Source organism: Cryptomeria japonica, chromosome 3 (genome assembly GCF_030272615.1).
Source record: "Cryptomeria japonica chromosome 3, Sugi_1.0, whole genome shotgun sequence".
NCBI lineage: Eukaryota > Viridiplantae > Streptophyta > Pinopsida > Cupressales > Cupressaceae > Cryptomeria > Cryptomeria japonica.
The window spans coordinates 543048426-543068708 of NC_081407.1; the positions used below are offsets into that span (position 1 = coordinate 543048426).

A 20283-nucleotide genomic window follows, 5' to 3' on the forward strand; every position below is an offset into this window, starting at 1 on the left:
TTCGATTCCTTTTGCACGCTTATATTTCCTCAAGAAGTTCGAACTTCTTCAAAAAGCTCTTAATTAACATTAAAATGTTATAATATTTCATTGGCATCAATAATGTAATTAAACCTTGGGTTATGTGCTCATAAATTATTAATAAACTTGGCCCCCTTATCATGATAAATAGACCCTCATTTAAGTGCTTTATAATATAAAGTCATTTTATAACTTAATAATATAATCTCCAAATAATTAATGTTTAATTGAGCCAATTAAACATTAATATCTCCATGAATACTTTGTATTTTCAAACGTCGTCTGAACTGGGAGCTAACATGAGGAGACTGCATATGACCATACCCCCTTTACTAAAAATAGCAGGGGTCCATCTCTAACATCCCAAGACTTACTAAAAATAGGAAGTAGAGCAAATGATGTCCGAATGATGCCAAACGAAGACCAAACTGAAGCACTTTGAACACTGGAGATGATACCAATCCTCAAAAGACCCTCTATCCAACACATTAGCCTACGAGGGTCAGGATAATAGGCTAATCTCACAAAATCCAAGTCTGCTAAAATGGGGACATTACATTCAACCAACCTTAACCAATTTGAAACAAATGATAAAGTTTGTAACTATAATAAGAATCCCTGATTGAGGGAAACATTGGTTAAAGTATAAAGTAGTTACAACCTAAGTCACCAGGTTCGGCCGAATTTCATCCTTGAAGTTCGAAATTCGCCAAACTTCAAAAAAAAAAAAAAAATCGTTGAAATTCACCGAACTTCAAAATTTTTATTTTATTTTATTTTTTATTTTTTCTTTATAAATTTTTGGCCTTCTTCTTCTGTTAATATTTTTAAAACACATCTTCAGTCTGTCGTGAGTCGCGGCCTACAGGAGAAGTAGTTGCGGACCCGTGATAGTTGCAGCCTGCAGGAGAAGTTCGCCTGCAATTTTTGCTTGTCGTTCGTGCCCTACCATATGTTTCCTATGGTTTATATTTTATAAATATGCCATCTTTTTGTAACGATTTCAAATCTATTTATCAATGTTAAACTATTTAGGCAATTTTATAGATATATTACATATATTTATTAAAACAATTTAAAAATTACATATGGCGAATTTAATTCGAATTTTTCCCTCATCGAACTTCATTCAAATTTCAAAGTTGTCGAACTTCGAATTCGAATTCGAACCTGGTGACTTAGGTTACAACTGGTTAATAACAAATAGTTATATGAACTGTTGAACCATCAAATATAATGTCATGCCCCATCCTTGATCATCATATTTTTTTTCCTAATCATTGAATATGGCCTAAATGTAGCAATTAAATTATTGTTAATTAATGAATGTTTATTTATTAATTTAATATTTAATTTGAATATGAAATAAATGTAACAATTCTTATTAATTAATTAGTATTTATTAATGGATGATGTTCATGAAACGTTTAATGAAATAAATTCATATCAATATCAAATAGTAGTGGGCCCTGATCCTCTAAGGGTCCCATGTAAGGCAGCATTAAATAAAGTTTGATTTGTCTAAATAAAGTGAGGTGATTTGTTAAGGACAATGAAGGATCGTAACCCCATCCTCCCATCTCTTCATAGCATATAAAGGGATGTTACACATCAATTCAGAGGGGGATGGAACTCACATTGCTGGGTATGGAACTAAGACCCATATCAGCTACAGGCTGGATAAGGATTGGGAAAGAATAGAATAAAAACACCATCCACTCTGCTTTATCAGACCCATGTGGAGTTATAAAGAGGGGAATAGTGGATGAAGTAAAAGAGAGCAAGGATAAGTCTGAAACACATTCACTGTAATTAATTGATAGTTCGCAGACCACATAATAGCTGGGCATATAGGCATTAATTAATTAGGAAATTCTTTAATTGCAGACTTATAGGGTAACAATTAATGAGAAAATGCTAAGCTATAAAGTAATTAGTGATCAATAATATTCAGTAAGAAGTAATAAGTAATAATAAGATAAATATAATATGGCACTGTTAATAATGCAATAACATAAATGTAATAGGAAGCTGTTAATAATAAGAATAATATAATATAATGCTATTAATATAATATAATTGTAATGCTAATAATATATTATAGTATAATGCTGTTAATATAATGATATAGTATAAGGCTCTTAATATAATGTAATGCTGACAATACGATGCTGTCAACACAATACAGATAATGTAATTTAACATAATGACAGTGTAATAATGCCTTTCTGTAACTAACTGTTCATATGACGATTAAGTAAATTATATGATGGAGTCTGTAAGACCTTTCAATCTCACCAACCAAATATGGAGGGAGAATACAAGGAAGCAAGAGCACTAGGCTCTAGCAGGTACGCCAACCCCGAGTGTGGGCCAAGAGGCCAAGTTGACGAGGTCCTTGGTGCTCTTGGGCTTGTTGGAGAGAGATAGACTCAAGGCACATTGGGTGATTCTCCTAGAGCTCTATAATGGGAACTGGTGTAGGGAGACAAAGGGTTGCTGAATCCTTCATATAACTATGCAATATATAAGAATGCTGAATATATAATCTATCAAGGCATAATGGAAATGTTGACTAATTTGTTGTGCAAGTTCCAAACCAAGCTTAGTTGACAATAGTGCCCCTCTATTGTATTTACTATGCACTAGAATTGTGATTCTAGGTCAGAACATAAGAGGGTCCCATTGGGGGACATTACATATAACCACAAAAATAAACTTATCGCATATGCTGATTGAATTTACAAATAGTTCTATGAACTGTTGAACCATCAAATATAACCACAAAAATAAACTTATCACATATGCTGATTGAATGTATATCTGGAAAACATGTACATTTTCTAGAGAGAACTTTTGAACATTATTACATGAATTTCAATGTCTGATCAAACAATGCAGTGCTTGTCACATTAAGTCATGAAGATGTCTGATCAAACAATGCAGTGCTTGTCACATGAAGTCATGAAGATGTCTGATCAAACAATACAGTTCTGTCATAGTCCACCATATGCAGTCAAATACACCAGCAAGTAGAGAACAATTGGATACTGATAAAGCTTGCAAGTGTAGGTTCTGAGACTCTGTTCTAAGATGCAATTTTAAACCTATATCTATGTTTGACATCAATGACAATGATTGCTAACAATCTTGGCCTAGGGACACTGTTGATGGTGTTTTTATGCACAATCAAACACAGAATAAAGTATTGAATACTTTATCCTCCCTTGAACAAAGACTTCTCAAATGTTGAAGATTAGCAAAAAGGATCACTTGAGACAACTCCAAGGTTCTCGATGTCAGGTCTTGACGTGTTGGATAGCTTCAATGGTGTGATGTGTTTGCTGTACCTATGAGGGGACTTACGTAATTGTTCTTATTGCTTCAAGCTCATGGAATGTTATTCTTCTAATGATGTTGCAATATCGCTCTTTCCTACTACTAATTGATCTTTGATAAAAAAAAATGGAAAAGGGAGCAAGGTTTAGGAAAGGCTATGCTAATACTAGGAATGCAAGACAATGGACAATTTCAAGTGAGCTCAACTAAGCTTGGCTTTGACATGCCACGAACATCTCCACAATGCTAGTGCAATCTTCTAAGGATAGCTTGGTGATTTTCAAATCACTACCACAAGCATAGATACCTTCAAGGTGAAGCATATCAACGATGGAATAGCAATTGAAGTTAAGGTTTTGCTAGATTGAGTTCAGTCGACTACGCAGGATACTTCACCATCGACAGAGTACTAGTAGTATGGACATTGAGCTTCACTATCAATCATGCACATGCATCTTTCATTCATTCTATTCTATTTTTTTTGTCTTTTCAATATTTACTTCTCCCATAAAAGGATGAAGAAACAAGCAAATGCTCAAAAACTCAATGAGTCACCAACACTTCAATGATTTTATTAATTTCTGCAGCATGGAGCAACAATTCTTCAAAACTCTTCTAATTGATCCTTTACAAATGAAATGAGTTGAGCTTATACAGAGCTCTCAATTTCAATGAATGGCCAAGATCAAATCAGAATCAAGGGCCTAGATTTTGCCACCTAAACCCTGATGAGGTTTGTTACAACAAAATACCTAATTTATTGCAAATTATTAAATATCAGCCAATGGGAATATGACATCCATTTGGCACAAATTACGAGAAAAAATCCCCCAATAGGAAAAAATGACACCACATAGGATCATAACAAATTATCTTCTAGAATCTTGTTGCCTATCCTTTTCTCTTTTTGCAAATTCAACGAATTTGGACGTTATGAATTCAATCTTAGTTATTGGAACTGCAGGTAGGTTCTTCAATTGTTCTTCCAAGTAACTGACTTCATCCAAGTTTGAGGCAAAAGTTGTCTCTCATCTTGGCCCAAAATCTCTTGTCTTGTTGGCAAGTACTGTGAATGAGTGTATATTGTCCAACTGCTTCTCGGAAGGTGATCCGTCAGTTCCGAAGAAAATGATCTTCACTCGTTCAGCTAGCTGATCAATATCGATATAGATTCCTTCATTCATCTCTTTCTTAAGAATGATCTCAACTATTGCTTGATCAACTTGGGTGCATCCACCTTTGATATCTTCAAATATGAACTTTCTCATGCAAAGCAAATTACACCATTGCTAGAAATTAGGCGATTGCCTATCTCTCAATACTCCTTCGTTCACCAAAGTCTGCTTCGGCATCTTCTTCATTACTTGCAAGATGGGTATGGTAAAGTCTCTGGTGTAAACGAAAGTATCACGTGCTGCCATGAGAACCTCTGTTCTTTCAAGAATACTTACAGCTCTATCAAGTATCTTCACTAGTTCCTTTATAAATGCATTCGCCCTTTTGAAAGTCTTATTTATCCAAGTATCCATTAGTTGTGCCGAGGCTTTCATTTTTTGAAAATTGTCAATTGAGTCTGGAGTAAGCGATGGTGGTGGTGTAGCTAAAGGATCATGCTGTCTCAGCGGTTGCTTGAGCTGCTGGAGGTGACTTCTCAATACACTTATTTCTCTTTCCAACTTCTTATTCTTCTCTACTTCCAACTTTAGCATGTCATGGACTATCTTCACTGTGTCATTCATGTCTTCGAATGCTTGATCAGTGGTAGGAGGACCTAAATCAATAGTCTCCAAGTCTTATTCTTCTGTTGTGATTTCGCTCTTAGGCTTATCTACTCTTGGAGTGGCAATCTTCATTATTCGAGATCCTTCACCATCTCTTGTCATCTTTGACATCTTCTCTGCTTTCTTCTTCTCAGTCTCTTGAGTTCTATCTAGGAAGCTGCCTAAATCAATAGGATCTTCCTCTTCTACTATCACTTCCTTTGCTAATCTCTCCCTAAGCCATGCAGGAATAGCTGATTTCTCTTCTCCTACCTACACTTCGTTCAATTGCTGATCTTCTCAGGGTGGAGATGTTATTTCTTGATCTTCATTTTCAATGTTCACTTGTATATTATTGCTTGCCTTATCATTGACTAGCTTAGGTGAGACTGATTTGTCTTGATCCAATGGTTGCTTACCCTTGTCTGTCCTTTCACATCCTTTCTTCTGAATTGTAGATTCCATGAACTCATTCACCCCATGATCAATGCTTTCTCTAGGTGGGTGATCTTCTTGGGTAGCTTGATTCATTTCCATCTTGTGCACGGAAGAGGTACTAGTAGAAGGGCGGCCTGAACTTGACTTATGTTTCTTCTTTGGAGGCTCCTCTTTGTTGGTTTCTTTCCTCCTAGATCCTTTGGATTGAGCCAGTTGGGTGGCCTTTCACTCTGGCTTTCACTTTACGTATCATCATCAGAAGACTCCACCTCTCCCATCAATTCGAATGTCAACTGGGTGCCTTGACTCTTCAATTTATGGATTTGGGTGTCTACCCAACGTCTTGTATATGATAAGACTGGTTTCATTAAATCCTTTAAATCGGTGATCTCCACCTTAATCCAATTAACTTTCACCTCTTTGTCTTTCTCTTGCTCATATATCGGTAGGAGGCACCTTCCACTATCTTGTGCCTGATCGGGAATGTCGAAGACCTTGCATGCCTTGACAACATCAATAGGTAGCCTCAAATACATTCTTCTTCTTACGTCTAGATCATCTTGAGCATTCATGAAATGGTCTTTTAGTTGTAAGTTGTGTTTGTGTCTTCTTCCACTTGATCTCTTGATGCTGCCATAGGGATCAAAGCTATCTTTGGAAAAGTATGGAATAAGAAGGAGAGGCTTCAATTCCTCATCCACCTTCTTTGTCGCTTGCAAATATGGACACACTTCCAGGAATTGTCCAACTGAAATGGGAAATGGAATCCTTGACTTATGTTTATTCTTCTATACTTTGTTGTATGCCATCAACAACCAAACCAACTCAAGCAATACTAGCTTGCCAGTAGGATATCTTGGTAGCATGTAGGGTGGACAAGAGCATCCTTGTATTCTTATATAGGTGAACTTGGGAAACTAAATAAACCAAGCATTGAACTTTTCTATTAGCTCTTTTTCCTGTGGGGGTAGTCTTTGATGAATGCCACCTTGCAAAGTCTTTGTTATGTGCATAGTGAAGGCATCATTCACTCTCCTATAATGTGTCTAGCTAGGGTAATGCAACTGTGCTAATGATTCACATACTCTCAATTCTCCATCTCTTGTACCAACTAGGCCTCTATAGATTAATCCGACCTATTCATAAGCTATGGCAAGTGAATATATGATGTATGAACTCATGCAAAATGTTTTGTTTCGCACAAGTCTCTTGAGCTGTATATCAATATTATTGCTTATAATCCTTGCCCAATTGATTTTCTCCTTTCTAGTTGATATAATCTCCATGAAGAATAACATCCAATTCTCGAATTGGGATGCTTGAGGGGCTCCTACAATTTGGTTGAGCATAGTGATCAAGTCACCGAATTTCTCCTTGAAATCAATCATGTGGAGCTTGGTGGGTAGCTTATATTTGCCAGGCCTGCTCTTCAGTAACCAACACTTGTTAATTATGCCTAGGCATTTGTCGAGATCATCATCATAGAATACCTGTGCCACTTCCTTGCTCTTGTAGATCATGCCACTAAATTCGGGTATATGGAAGGCTTCATTGATAGCTCTCTCGGATAGATAAGTAAGTTCTCTAACATCAGGTGCCACTATCATCCTTTTGCTCGCATCATAGTGCTTGGCACACTCAACGATCAACTCATTGAATTGTATAGCTAGAGGGAAGCCTGTTGCTTTCACTATCTCTCTCTTGATCATCATCTTTGAATATCCAGAAGGCCTGGTGGTGTAGAAAGGCCCTTGGAACTTCTTCATGTTGATTTGGCTGAGGTTGATGTCCCCTTCATTGCCCCAAAATGATGCAATCTTGGAATCCATCGCCTCTCCCTTTGAGTCTTCCTTGATGAGAGTCTGTCATGCTCCTACTATGCTCTCCCTATGAGAATTGTTCGAGTTAGGGTGGTGATATGACTTGAATACTTATAACGTCTAAAAATGCATCTAGATTAGTAATTCCTCCTTAAGAGTGTATAGAGTCATTAAAACCTTAATGAATTACTAAAACCCTAGGCTTTTGCAAAACACTAGACTTGTCTAAAATCTGAAAATTGCCATCTAAGCTAATGAATTAGGCTTTGAAATGTGCTTAGATGATCAAAATGGAATGAACAAAGCATCCCATGATCAAAATCACATGAAAAAATTAATAAGCAAGAAGCTGGACCAGCACTTAATGATTTTGTAGAAAAATGATCAAATAAACTCATTTCAGACCTGCAAATTGCTTCCAAAACAGACTGGTTACTTCAATTTGATTGTTCTTTTGGTAAAATTGCCCTCCTATATCAATGCGCTCTTGATGTCAATTGCTGGAGTTTGCCAAATTGCTGATGTAGAATTGGTAATCCCCCTCCAAATTCGCTGTTTGATCAATTCACTGATGCTTGATGGATACAATGTCACTGCCTTCAACGACAAACTTGCCTATTTGGGAGGTCAATTTGCTGCCTGATTGCAACAAATTTCGCATTGCCTTTAAGGACTTCGCCTTGCCTTGGTCAAAATCGCTATCAATAATGAATGAATTCGCTGTGACTTGCAATGACAACCTTGGCAATATCTAATTGAAAGTGGATTTGCTGCCTTTGATGACAAATTCACTGCTTGATCAAGATCATTTACAAAATCGATTTTATGTTGATCAAATGTAATGATCAACATTGCTTTCTAGTTGCTTAAGGGGAATTGTAAATCATCACAAAGCCGACTTGTATAATCATTTAATGATTTGCAACTAAAATCTAAAGGCCGACTTGTGATCACAAATTGAAAATTAAATAAAAACATTCTTGTTCATCATGGGGTCCATTCAAGGTGGTGCGAGTTCTAACTTTTTTTCCTTTTGCAAAATTATATTTCTTAAGTTGCACTTTTGGGGTGGCAAAGGAAGTAAAATACACTAAGTTGCACATTTCAAGTGGCAAAGGAAGTCGCCCAATCCTTAAGTCGCTGATTTCAAGTGGCAAAGGAAGTTGCCCAATCCTTAAGTCGCTGATTTCAAGTGGCAAAGCAAGTTGCTCTTTTCAAGTGGCAAAGGAAGTGATTCAATCCTTAAGTGGCTGATTTCAAGTGGCAAAGGAAGTGATTCAATCCTTAAGTTGCTGATTTCAAGTGGTAAAGGAAGTCTTAGTTTGCTCTTTTGAGGTGTCAAAGGAAGTCCTCCAAAATGCAACTTTCGTTGTCTTGACCGATTTGTTTCTAGCTTCTCATGATAATTTCAACTTCAGCTCCCTTTTCCTTAGAATGTTGACCTCTAAAACCAACTTGCCTTAGCCAAAGCATATCATTTCCATTAAAGCAGGCAAAAGATGTGAATCATTCATTCCCAAAATGCTGGATGTGAGATCAACTCAAAATTATTCATCCTAAAAGGATCGCTCCTAGCAATCTAACCCAAACTGAAGGCAAAAGAAGGGGTACCCATTTGTGATGGGGCGATGTGTGAAATGGTCACAGCAGACACATATTGGGGTCAAGTGTACATTTAGGTATAGTTGCTGATTTCTATATTAATGTTACATTTTTATCGTTTTAAAACCCTATAAAGGACACCTTTGGGAATACCATCCTGAGTTAAGAAAAGCTTGAAATGAAAAAGAGACTACCCGCTTCTCAATTTGCCTTAAACCCTCAGTTTGTTGACGAACCCCCGTTTTATATTCTTGATGACACCCCTTGACCTTGAAGGTAGAACAAGAGTTTAGTGGTTTTAGAACCCAAAACTGCTAAACACCATTGACCATCTCAAAGCTGCATATTCACATTTAATTTCAATGATGGAAGATGAGGATGACCATGCTGCCATTAATGTAATTGTTGAGTTCCATCTCTCATTTGTCTTCATGACTATTTTACACTGCCTATTTAGCAGTTTTCATGGGATTTTAGTTAGTATTGCATGATACAATTAGGATCTTTAATTCCTAATCAGACTCTCCAAGTGATCACATGAGCAAAACAAGTACTATATATGCCAATTTATTTTCTAGAACAAGGTTTGGTCACTTCTACATTTCTACATGTCTGCAAGTGCCAAGTAATATTTAGGGTTTCAACTCCTACAAGTCTAGTTGGCTATAGAGAAACATGTTTTATAAATCACAAGGAGGTCTGTGTATTGTTAATGATGTTAGTCATAATTATCTCCACAACTCCGTTTGTGGATCTTTAGGAGGATTCTTGTTTAGGATTTTTTCTTGCCACAATTGTTGGCATGATTGTAATGAAGATTTGATGAATGTGGCAACATTCTTATTCGTTACAAGGTTTGCAATGGTCTATTCTTTATTGCAAATGGTTTTCTTTGGTTTGGGATGGATACTAAGAATGCTTGGTTATTTGATATCATAATTGTGGTTTATGTATGTGCATGGTTCATATTTTATTGTGATTTCAAAGTGTTGTTTGTAATGTCTTCATTAAGGAATTTCAACAAACTTGGAATTGTTTTCAATTTTTGCACACAGACATGTTGTCAAAAACTTGGTGGATCTTTAGAATTAACAAATTTATTGATTACGAACAACTGTAACTACCGTTTAATCTCATAGGCATTATGACAAATGCTTACGATGCATCCATTTCAGACTTGAATGATCCCTCGTATTTCAGGAGTAACATGGAAAGGCCGATCTCATTGATTTTTGGATAAATTTACACATCATTCCTGATGTTGATACAACTCAATTTTCTGATACAAATCAGGAATTCATATACAATAGAGCAAGCTATTGTTCTGAATTGGAATGCTTCAAATTGCTAATAACAAGATTGTTGACTTTCTTGAATAAAGATGACTGAGCTAAAGTCTGATTTAAACATTCAAATCAACTTTTTGGCTCACAGGGATTTTGTCAAAGTCAAACATTTGGTAGAACAACGAATAACATTGTTTCTGAGTTTCTACAATGTAGATCAGCTGCAACCTTCATGTATGATCATAGACATTCTGACAAACAATTTGAAGACATGGAATAATGCATAGGCATTTTAACAAACATGTCAATATCACTTTGTTGTTTCTGGATTTGATTGTGTGTAAATTTTTTTCGTACTCTGTGATCCATCATCAGGGTGAAAGAGAGTTCAAGGATATGTAAAATGGTTAGTTGCAGACTAAGGACTCGTTAAAAAGAGAGGTGAAAGGGTGGGAAAAGAGAGGGAGGAGGGAGCACAAGGTACGAGGAGAAAGACTAAGATAACCAAAATACATTTAAAAAAAACCATCAACAGAATAATATAATAATACCTATTTATCTATTGTACAAATTTAAGATGAAAAGATAGAGAAGCAAATAAAAATACAATTACAAAATAAACAAAGGGAACTAATAAACAAACAATAAACTATTAAATAAAACGTATTATAAGTTATTATGTGTATATATAAGATTATAAATATAATAATTATAAGATAAATATTATATACAAACATAGGTATGGATAATGCACACATATGCCAGCATCCTGCTTTTCCCAATATGTCATATAGAGACAAAGTCGAGGAACTTTTGGGGGAACTTGAATTGCAGGAAGCTCAACTTGGCACATTAAAATGTGCAAGCGTTCTCTTAGTGAGTAAAGAGGATGTGCTCCCCTATGAGGGAAGTAATGTTGACTCAGTACTATGAGGACGAGGATGATCAATATGATGCATCAGAACATGAGTCCATGGGAGAAGAAACTGAATATGATGATTATGATGTAGCTGATCCATCCTTTATATATGAACATATTTATTGCTAAACCAAATCAGTATGAGTTGCATGCTCACAATATTGAACATCTAAGGAAACTCATGCACCGGAGTTGCTAATAGTCCAAACCATCATGTGAAAATATAATAGTCCATATGGATGTAGCAGTAGTACAAGTCCAAAATGGAAATCAATTCGGAGATAGACAAGTGCCTCCATGGAGTGATACTAATGCTGCTAAAGCAAACCGAAATAACATGTACAACTGCAACAAGAAGCAATAGGCAAAAATTGAGGCAAGATACAACATCACTTTAGAGAAGGTAACCAAGAAGAAGAATTTGATTCAGTAGTGAATGACCAAGAAGAAAGAAGTTCCGAAAGCTTATGAACATTACATACCATTAAGTGCTATAGATGTTCCAAAAGGGTCAAATTCACATGATCAGGCACAATCAGTTCAATCTTAGTTGCTGGAAGAACAATGTGTAGACAAAGAGAAGAAGAAAGAACGTAAAGGTAAGCAATTCCTTGTAGTCATCTGTTGCATTCTTAGTGCAATGACTTGACCTTCCCACGCGATCAACTAGACCTATCATTTGAAGAAGCCAACCTACAAAGGGAGCTGCACATTGTAGAGGACAGCTAGAAGATCACAAATGAAGTGCCATTGCTCCTTATATGAGTGAAGAATCAATCACTTGTAGTGAGGAGCTGGTTGAAGCATATGTGTAATTCAAGAAGGCTCTTCATGAAGTACCAGCCTTTATAAGTCTGGATTATTCTAAGTCTTTCCATCTCCTCCCCTCTACTTCAATCTATAGTTTTGCTGCTTTTGTGGTTCAGTAGAATCAAGATAGGTGTGAACAACTTGTTGCATTTTTGAGCAAGTTTTTACATGATGACAAATGGAGGTGTGCACCATGGGCTGATATGACGACATTCAAAGAACTTAATAGTAAGGACTTTTGATAACAATCACCTTGGAGCTGCAGGTTACAAGGCTAGTTGGAGGTTGAGGTCCTAACAACTTGATGATAGATGCAAGTCTAGATGCAGCAAAGATCAAAGTAGCACATTCCAATTGTGTATCTACGTGTTGTCACCTCAAGGATGATCTAGGGGCAAGGGATAATATATTTGGCTTGAAGAACATGAATTGATCCCTTGGAATGAATGCTAATCAACAAAGAGCATTGAAGTTTAGTTTAGAAGGTATGTGTTGATGTATAATGATTTGATGCGGATGGATCATAGTTGGATGCTTGTCAATTGCTAAAAATGGAGAAGAGTATTGCTTGTGGTATGGCCATATAAATTTGTTGGGGCTTATGGTCATAGTGCTTGCTTCCTCAAGAGTTTAACTAGAGACCTCATGGAGCTGCTAGTTCATGACAATATGGATTAAGAATTACTTCTTGTAAATAATGAGTTTTTCCTTCTACAGATTGTGTTCTGTCTGTGTTTCGTCCTCGTGCAATTGTGACACATGTTGGTTGTAATGAAGCATTGTTGTTCTAGTTCCTTCCTTATTCCTTTTTGTGGTTTGCACCTAGATGTAGCTAGATTCTTGTTGTTCTTGCAAGAGACACACATCCCTAACTAGAGCCAATGTTGAAGATCCATTTGGTAATGCAAAAGTTCCTCGAGTTCAAACTTGTAGTTGCATTAGGCTTCAAATTTGTGAAATCTTCAAATGGGTCTCCCTTGGTCAAATTTTCATAAGTGTTATTCTTCATCATCTGTCATGTTCCTAAAAGTTGCTAGAATCTAAGAATTTTCAAGTTTAGGAAGGTTTTGCTTTGTTTTTTTTGTAGTTTTTGTGGAGTTGAGGTGTTTTAGTGTACTATTGGACGGACTTTGGTCATCCTATCTCTTGTCTTGACCATCAATCTTGCATGGAGTTTAAGTCATTAGGGTTCTTCTTTCCTTTGTTTTCCTCTACTTCTTCCTTTTTGGAGACTTCCAAAAGACATCAAGACTTATGTTTCCCCTCTTGACCTCCTATCCTCTAACATATCCTCACATCTTCCTATTCTTGATTTCTGATCAAGTTCCATGTGCTTTGCAAAGTTTATCTGGACTTCTGTCCATTCTCTTCTTCCTCCCAACCTCTCGTCCTTCTCTACTCTTGGTTCTTGCAAGCTTTTCTTCCTTCCCTGCTCCCCTCTTGTGGACTTTCAAAGGTTGTTTGGACTTCTTCCAATCTTGTTCATATCTTGACCGCTTGACCTTCTCACTTTCTTCCATTGAACGTGATCATCCAAGTAGTTAGGGATGATATTTACTAGTACATCTAGTTCACTTGGACTTATCAAAATCTCAATCCCAAGTATGCATTCTATACCAAGCATTTCTTGTTGATCATGGATGTCATTATCATTCGATTGGGCTACATTATTTTACTTGACTACTGTTGTGCTCTGTCAACATCCCCGTCTTTGACAGGGAGCCCCGATGCCTCTAGCTTGCTGTCCGCATAATAGAGTGAAGGAGAGGGAGCTAAAGCATCGAAAGAGCTAGTCAAAGTCTGGTCACTTTTTTTAAGTGAATTCGTGTTCTCCCAAACCTCTTTTTTGCCGAAAATAACCCCGAGAAAGCCCTAGGCTTCATGCAAAGGTAAATAAGGACGAAATCAAAAAAATGCAGAATCAAAGTTTGACATTGACAAACGCGAGGGGGTTTGAAATATGGAAATGACTTGGCTAAAGCTGGCAAAAATACCACAAGACGCGACCAGGCTTGGCTTTGATCAAAACGTTTTTTACCACGAATTGCCATCTCCGATCTCCCTAATGCCGAAGAAAACCATGAACCAGGCCCCAAACTTCAGACAAAGCTGAAATAAAAAATCATTGATCGATGCCAAAATGCAGTGGCTCAAAATATGATTGCGACCCTTGTCTTTGCCGTAAAAAAGGCCGAAATTTCACCTTCGGGCATTTTAAATGATGAACAGTAATAAAGTTCAGTGAAGTAAGTGTTAGCAAATAGAACTCAAGGCAAAATCGTGCATCTTTTTTGCTCCTTTCAAAAGCCGAAAATAACACTGATATTTTCTTGAGAATATGAAATTCAAAATGCCTTGGTAAATGCCGATAATTTTATTGAACTTCGTCGTAAGCAATGAAAAATCAAAACGCCCAAATAAAGTTCAGTGTGTAGCAAGAAAAGTTGTTTAAAATAAAATATTATTTTCGATCCCCCATTGACCGAAGTAATACCGAATTCATATTTTGAAGTAAACAACTATGAAAGGTTGTAATATTTAAAAGGGTCTAAGTTCGGCGTTAATAGGTAGGGTCATTTGTTTCAAATCGATTCTGCCTTTGTTTATGCCAATAGAAACACCAGATTGGGTGTTAAGTGCAAAGAGAGGCGTTTTTCGCCTTTGTTCAATCCAAAGTTCAAAACGAAACAAAGGCAAAGGCTTTCAGAACCTAGACTCCATTCAAGAGGCGTTTCAAAAGGGGAAGGCACAGGGAGAAAAACATGAATGGGTGAAAAATCTCAAGTTATCACGAATGCCAGCCCTAGTGCTTGTGTGGTAAATGAAATCTTATGATCCATATTAAGTGAAAATGCACACGGATGCGATATATTAGTATGCTTCACAGTTTCCCATTTGTGATTTAAATAACTTGGACCCACATGGTTGATAATATTAACTCTAATTATTTGAATAGCCCATCAGAATTGACCCAAACTAAACTTGCTTTTTTGTAGATTAATGCCACTGGAAGGGGTCGTCTGCAGAAGAATGAATGATTAGCTCGCAAAATAACTGAAATGGTGGGATTTGTAAAATTTTCCAATGAAGGACATGAGCAGGCCCAAGGACAAAGCAAGAGGGGTTGGATGAGCAATGACCCTTACCACCATCACTAGCAACAAGTTGAAGGCTAGGGAATGAGATCGTGGGAAAGGTGACATAGCACACAGAATGCTACCGGAGTATCCAAAAGCAAAAAATGAACAGCTGGAAATAACAGAAAATGAATTGGTTTGTAAAAGCAATTGCTTTACTGTAAGGTGACTACTTGTGGGCTTGGTCTAATATAATTCAAAACAAAAGAGGACCACAAGTCATTCTATAGGGGACATCATTGAATCTGGTATCGAATCCTTCATAGCTATCAACAAGCGAGTTGGTGCCTCTTCTAGTGATGCATATTAGACCCAACTCACCCATTTTGGCAGTGTGATGTCCTCAACTATGTCTTCTTTTGTGATGAGTCCTCACTCTGAATTTTGGACTAATTATAGTCATCATTTTGATCTCATGAAATCTTTTTCTCTTTTGAAAGGAGTAGGGTTTCCACACTTTGGGTCAACCTCTCCTTTTTGTTTGGCAGAATTGCTCCGACTTTTGTTTTTGTTTTAGCTACCTTTAGTTTGTAAGCTCTTTGGAGCCTCTTGTTAATATCTGTAGTTGTATCAACAAAAGGCTTGGATTTTTTATAGCAGTATGTTGATCTTTATGGTGATGCCAGTATATTTTCAATTCCATATATCAAGTCTCTTTTCCATCAGTTTTTTTTTAGCTAGAATCGTTGGTTTGACTTTTGCTTGATGATGCAAATTCTATGAGGTAGGGAAGTCAATGCTTTTTCTTGCATTAATTCTAGTGGGGCAATAGATGGCTTTTCTTTTGAAACAAGTTTAATAACAAAATAATTTTGTGCATTTCTAAGAAATTTGGGGCTCTAATAAAAAAAAATTATGTGACTATAGGTCTTCTTTAATCTTCTTTTCTTTTACAAAGATAAATTTCTAAATTAACAGCCTCTAAATTCATCATCAAACATTGTAGTACTATTTAAATCTTAAACAATTTCTCTAGAATCCATATTGAGAATGCTTATTTACATGGAACAGGTGACTGCTATTGTTGGGTCCAGCATACAACCTCTCCAGAACTTGTTTGTATTGGTGCGCACTAATATAATATGGACCACAAATTTTTATGCTTTCCAACACTATTACTACTGTGTTTGTATTTAGGCTAGTGACTAAAGATGATGGCAATATTTATGCATGTAGAAACGGGTTGAGGAGAAACTCGGACCAGAGGAGAGGTTGGCATGGCCTAAATATCACATAGAGAAAGGTTTCAATGGTATGAGATAGCATCACTAAGGATTATTTCATTTGTTTTGCAAGGAACAGAATTTATTTGATGATTACCATTGAGGAGTTCTGGAAATCTGAAGAATGTTCTAGTTTATGAACGTTGCATTTGTTTCATTTGTTTTCAGTGTTCACAACAACAATCACTTTGCAAATGCTTCTTGCATTGGTTGCATTTCAATGTGTAGAATTGTGGTTTAATACATGCTGAAGTTAACTTTTATCATCCTATATTCATAATCACCTTGTAAAGGAGTGTATAAACTGAAATTGGAAGTACATCTAGTTCTATTAACTATCTGGAAACAAGTAGCTGTTAACAATTTTGATTCTTTTTATATATTTTAAACATAGAATGTTTCATGTCTGATTCAAGTTTGTTGTAAGGTTCTTATCTTTGAAGACATGAAAATCCCGCAGGATCATGCATGATGGTATCTTTTGGAATTTTGCTTGTCTATTTTAAAGAATAGAAGATTGCTTGGGGGATCTGAGACTTTATAAGAGGATCTGACTTTGCTTATTACAGTTCAATACAATTATTTTTTTTCAAAGATGTTAAGGAGTTATTGCCTTTTAAAATCGTCTTAGATGTTTGTCTTAGACTATTTAGGGAGGGAGTTTCCCCCATTGTTAGAATGTTCTCATTTTTTCTTTTCCATGAAGTAAAATAAGATACATTTTTTCAATAAACAAGCTAGAAGTATATTTCCATCATTTGCAAGACATTGCAAGTGATGGCAATATTATTTTTTTTTTAAGATGTGAAAGAGTCATTGCCTTTACAACCCAGTCTTTAGATGTTTGTGTCTTAGACTATTTAGGGAGAGACTTTCCCCCGTTGTTAGAGTGATGTCGTTTTTTCTTCTCCATGAAGTAAAATAAGATACATTTTTTCGAAAAACAAGCTTGAAGTATATTGCCATCACGTGCAAGACATTGCAGTTGAACCTGGCCATTAATGTTAATATCATGCTTTCACTATGCCACTACACTTTAATTTTAGAATATGGTAATGTTGAGTTTGGTATGAGGTTCTATCATATTTTGAGAATGGGAACAAATCTAAATGAGACAACTATTTAGGATACTAGCAATGCAGTGAATGATGTCTTTTAGGGCCTTCTATCTTGAAATGAAAAGCTATTTTGCAAGAAAACCTTGATATCTAGAAAAAGAATTTGCATAAAAAACCAAACAGTTAAAACTATTCATTAGTCACTTTAGCATACCAAAAGATCAAGGGTTGTGAATGATACTTCAACTTTGACTGAAATTAATATTCTACGAAATTATGCTTTATTTGAGGTGAAGATAAAAGCTTCTCGATCAACAAACTTTTTAAGAACCTATGGGAACAATACCTCAATATGACTTGAATAAACCTCATTAGATATCTATCTAATATCTACTAAAATTTCACATGCATAGCCTCAATACTTTCAACTCTTAAAAATAAATCCAATTACAATGTTAGATAAAATTATGCTGAGAGGCATGACTACAATGGCAGCAAGGGGCAGAGTGTAATGGTGTGAGCATGATAAAAAAACTATTACGACGTACACAAATAATAAAATACTAAAATATTTTAGAAACCAAAAAAGTTTAATAACTCTATAAAATATTTTTAATAAAATAACATACTTTAGTAAATAAAATAGTAGATAATACTTATTAAAATAACTTTACCAAAATATGCAGGAAACAATTTATTTGAAATTGATGTAGAATCCCTCTTAATAATAAATGTTAAGTAAATACAAAACACTTAAGTAAATAAAATTAACTATTGAAATATAAATAAACTAGACAATATAAATAAAATACAATTTTTATATAATTTCAAAGTAAAAAAGACTTCTTTAGTAAATAAAATAACTCAAGATTAATATATTGGTGTATTTTAAATAACTCAAGATATCTTAATGTATTTAAGATATCTGTACTAGCTTTGACCCATTGATATCATTCACCATGGATCATCAAAATAACAAAAAAAATAGTACAGAAAATGTAGGACGTCAAGAAAATATAAAAGAACAATTGAAAAGGCCTAAGACTTCATAGTTGACGATAAACTCTATCTAAGTGGCAAACAATGAATTCTCAAGGTGCACAAAGCACTCCTCGAGGTTCTACAAACCATTTACAATATTTGAAAAAAGAGAGAATATAGAAGAAATATAAAAAGGCCGATAAATTCTAAGGGCCATGTCAAACAATAATGTATGCATCGGAAGTTGCACAAAAATCTCTCCAAGGTTCTACAATATTGAAAAAATAAAGGAGGTGACATGAAAATTAGAACATCTGATCGTACAAATTAGTTTCATTTAGATCAGAATTTGACTTGTTCCAAGTTACAAAGGCTTCACAGAAGTGAGGCAGGAAAATTAGAGGATAGAGATTTTCAAAAACCTTATTGACTAGACAAACAAATCAATTGAAGAAGCCAATGTAGTTTCGCAGCCTTGGAAGAATCTGGATCCTTAAGGACAAGTTTAATATAATAATACATTAGTTCAGTTGTTAATGAAATGAATGCAAGACAATAATTTCAATAATATAATGTTGTCAAATCCTCAACAACACTCATCTATTCCTGAAATTAAAACTATATCTTTGAATTTGTAGGTAAGTGGAGGGTGGTGGAAAAATATAATTGATGACATTGATATCATAGTCTAGGTTAAATCTCACCTCCTTTCCCCCATTCCCCAAAATATTAAGAAGCATAAATTAAATTATCGTTCAAATTCAATCAGTTCATTATAATTATGGAGTTTCGTAATGTCTGTCCCTTTTTAGCTTTTTAAGGAAATATGCATTCTTTTTTATTTTATGGCTATAGAAAGACTGAAAATGAATGCTGAAAGTGAATACTGAATTGTATAATCAAACTCTAGGTAATTTGCAGTATGAAAGGAGCTGAAAAATGCAAGCTAATCACACTGAATTTGTGATTTTAATTTGTATTATAGAAGATTGAAACGAAGCACTAAACCCGAAGCTTAATGCTGATCAGGAATTGATGTTTCAAAATTAACGGAAAGTCACATAAATTGTAAATCTGGAAAGTAAATGAACAATTAGAAATAATTTTATTAGCTCTTTTAAAATTAAGAATGATCTAAGATCTAAATTATCATTATGGCATCAACTAATGTTTCTGGCAACAAATATTCAGCAATTAAAGTATTGATGACAGCATTCATAGAACTGAAAGTAGATCCACTTGCAAATAATAATGTGTCCACTTACATAACACTGTACCACTGTACGGTCTGCAAATGCCCTAATGGCAGCCTCCAAATGTTGCTGTATGGCCTGGTAATGGAAGATATAGGGTTGGGAAAAGCTGTACAGCAATCCCAACTGTTGGTAAAGGTGGGTGCGTGCCGATAGCAGGCTATAAACAGCCGAAAAACATGCAGAGTAATGAGGTGTAAGTATATAATGTATGACAGTCGATGCAGGCCACAAACCCTTAATATATTGATGAGTTAGACTTGGCAGCAATAGTTAAGCTCAAAACCCTGCCAATATACTGTCAAATGCTAGGTACAAGAGCATATGGATTCAAAGTCCTCCAAATGTTGATGACACAACAATATGAAACTTGGAAATCCTTGAGAATAATATTGATTTGATGATTTCAAACAATTTGCTTGCAAATATGAATTGAAATAATCATCACAAATAAGCACAATTGCAATCCTCGATGTAGAATTGTCCCAATTGGATATGATAGTTTTCATCCTCAAATCTACAATAAATACAAAAGAATTTTCATCCTTAATATGATATGCAAGGTGGCAAAGCCAGCCTATGTTAGCACCTTTTAGGTGGACTACGTGTATGCAATGCAAGCCACTGGCAGAATTT

General features: G+C 35.5%; 1 protein-coding gene across 1 annotated transcript in view; it reads left to right on the forward strand.

Annotated features, from left to right (window-relative positions):
- Positions 1-20283, forward strand: part of LOC131075090 (glutathione S-transferase 2) — a 220333-nt gene that overhangs the window by 103755 nt on the left and 96295 nt on the right. Inside the window, exons 6-7 of the mRNA XM_058011911.1 lie at positions 16141-16197; positions 16309-16384. Coding sequence (XP_057867894.1) covers positions 16141-16197; positions 16309-16384 — 133 coding nt within the window. The remainder of the gene's footprint in view (positions 1-16140; positions 16198-16308; positions 16385-20283) is intronic.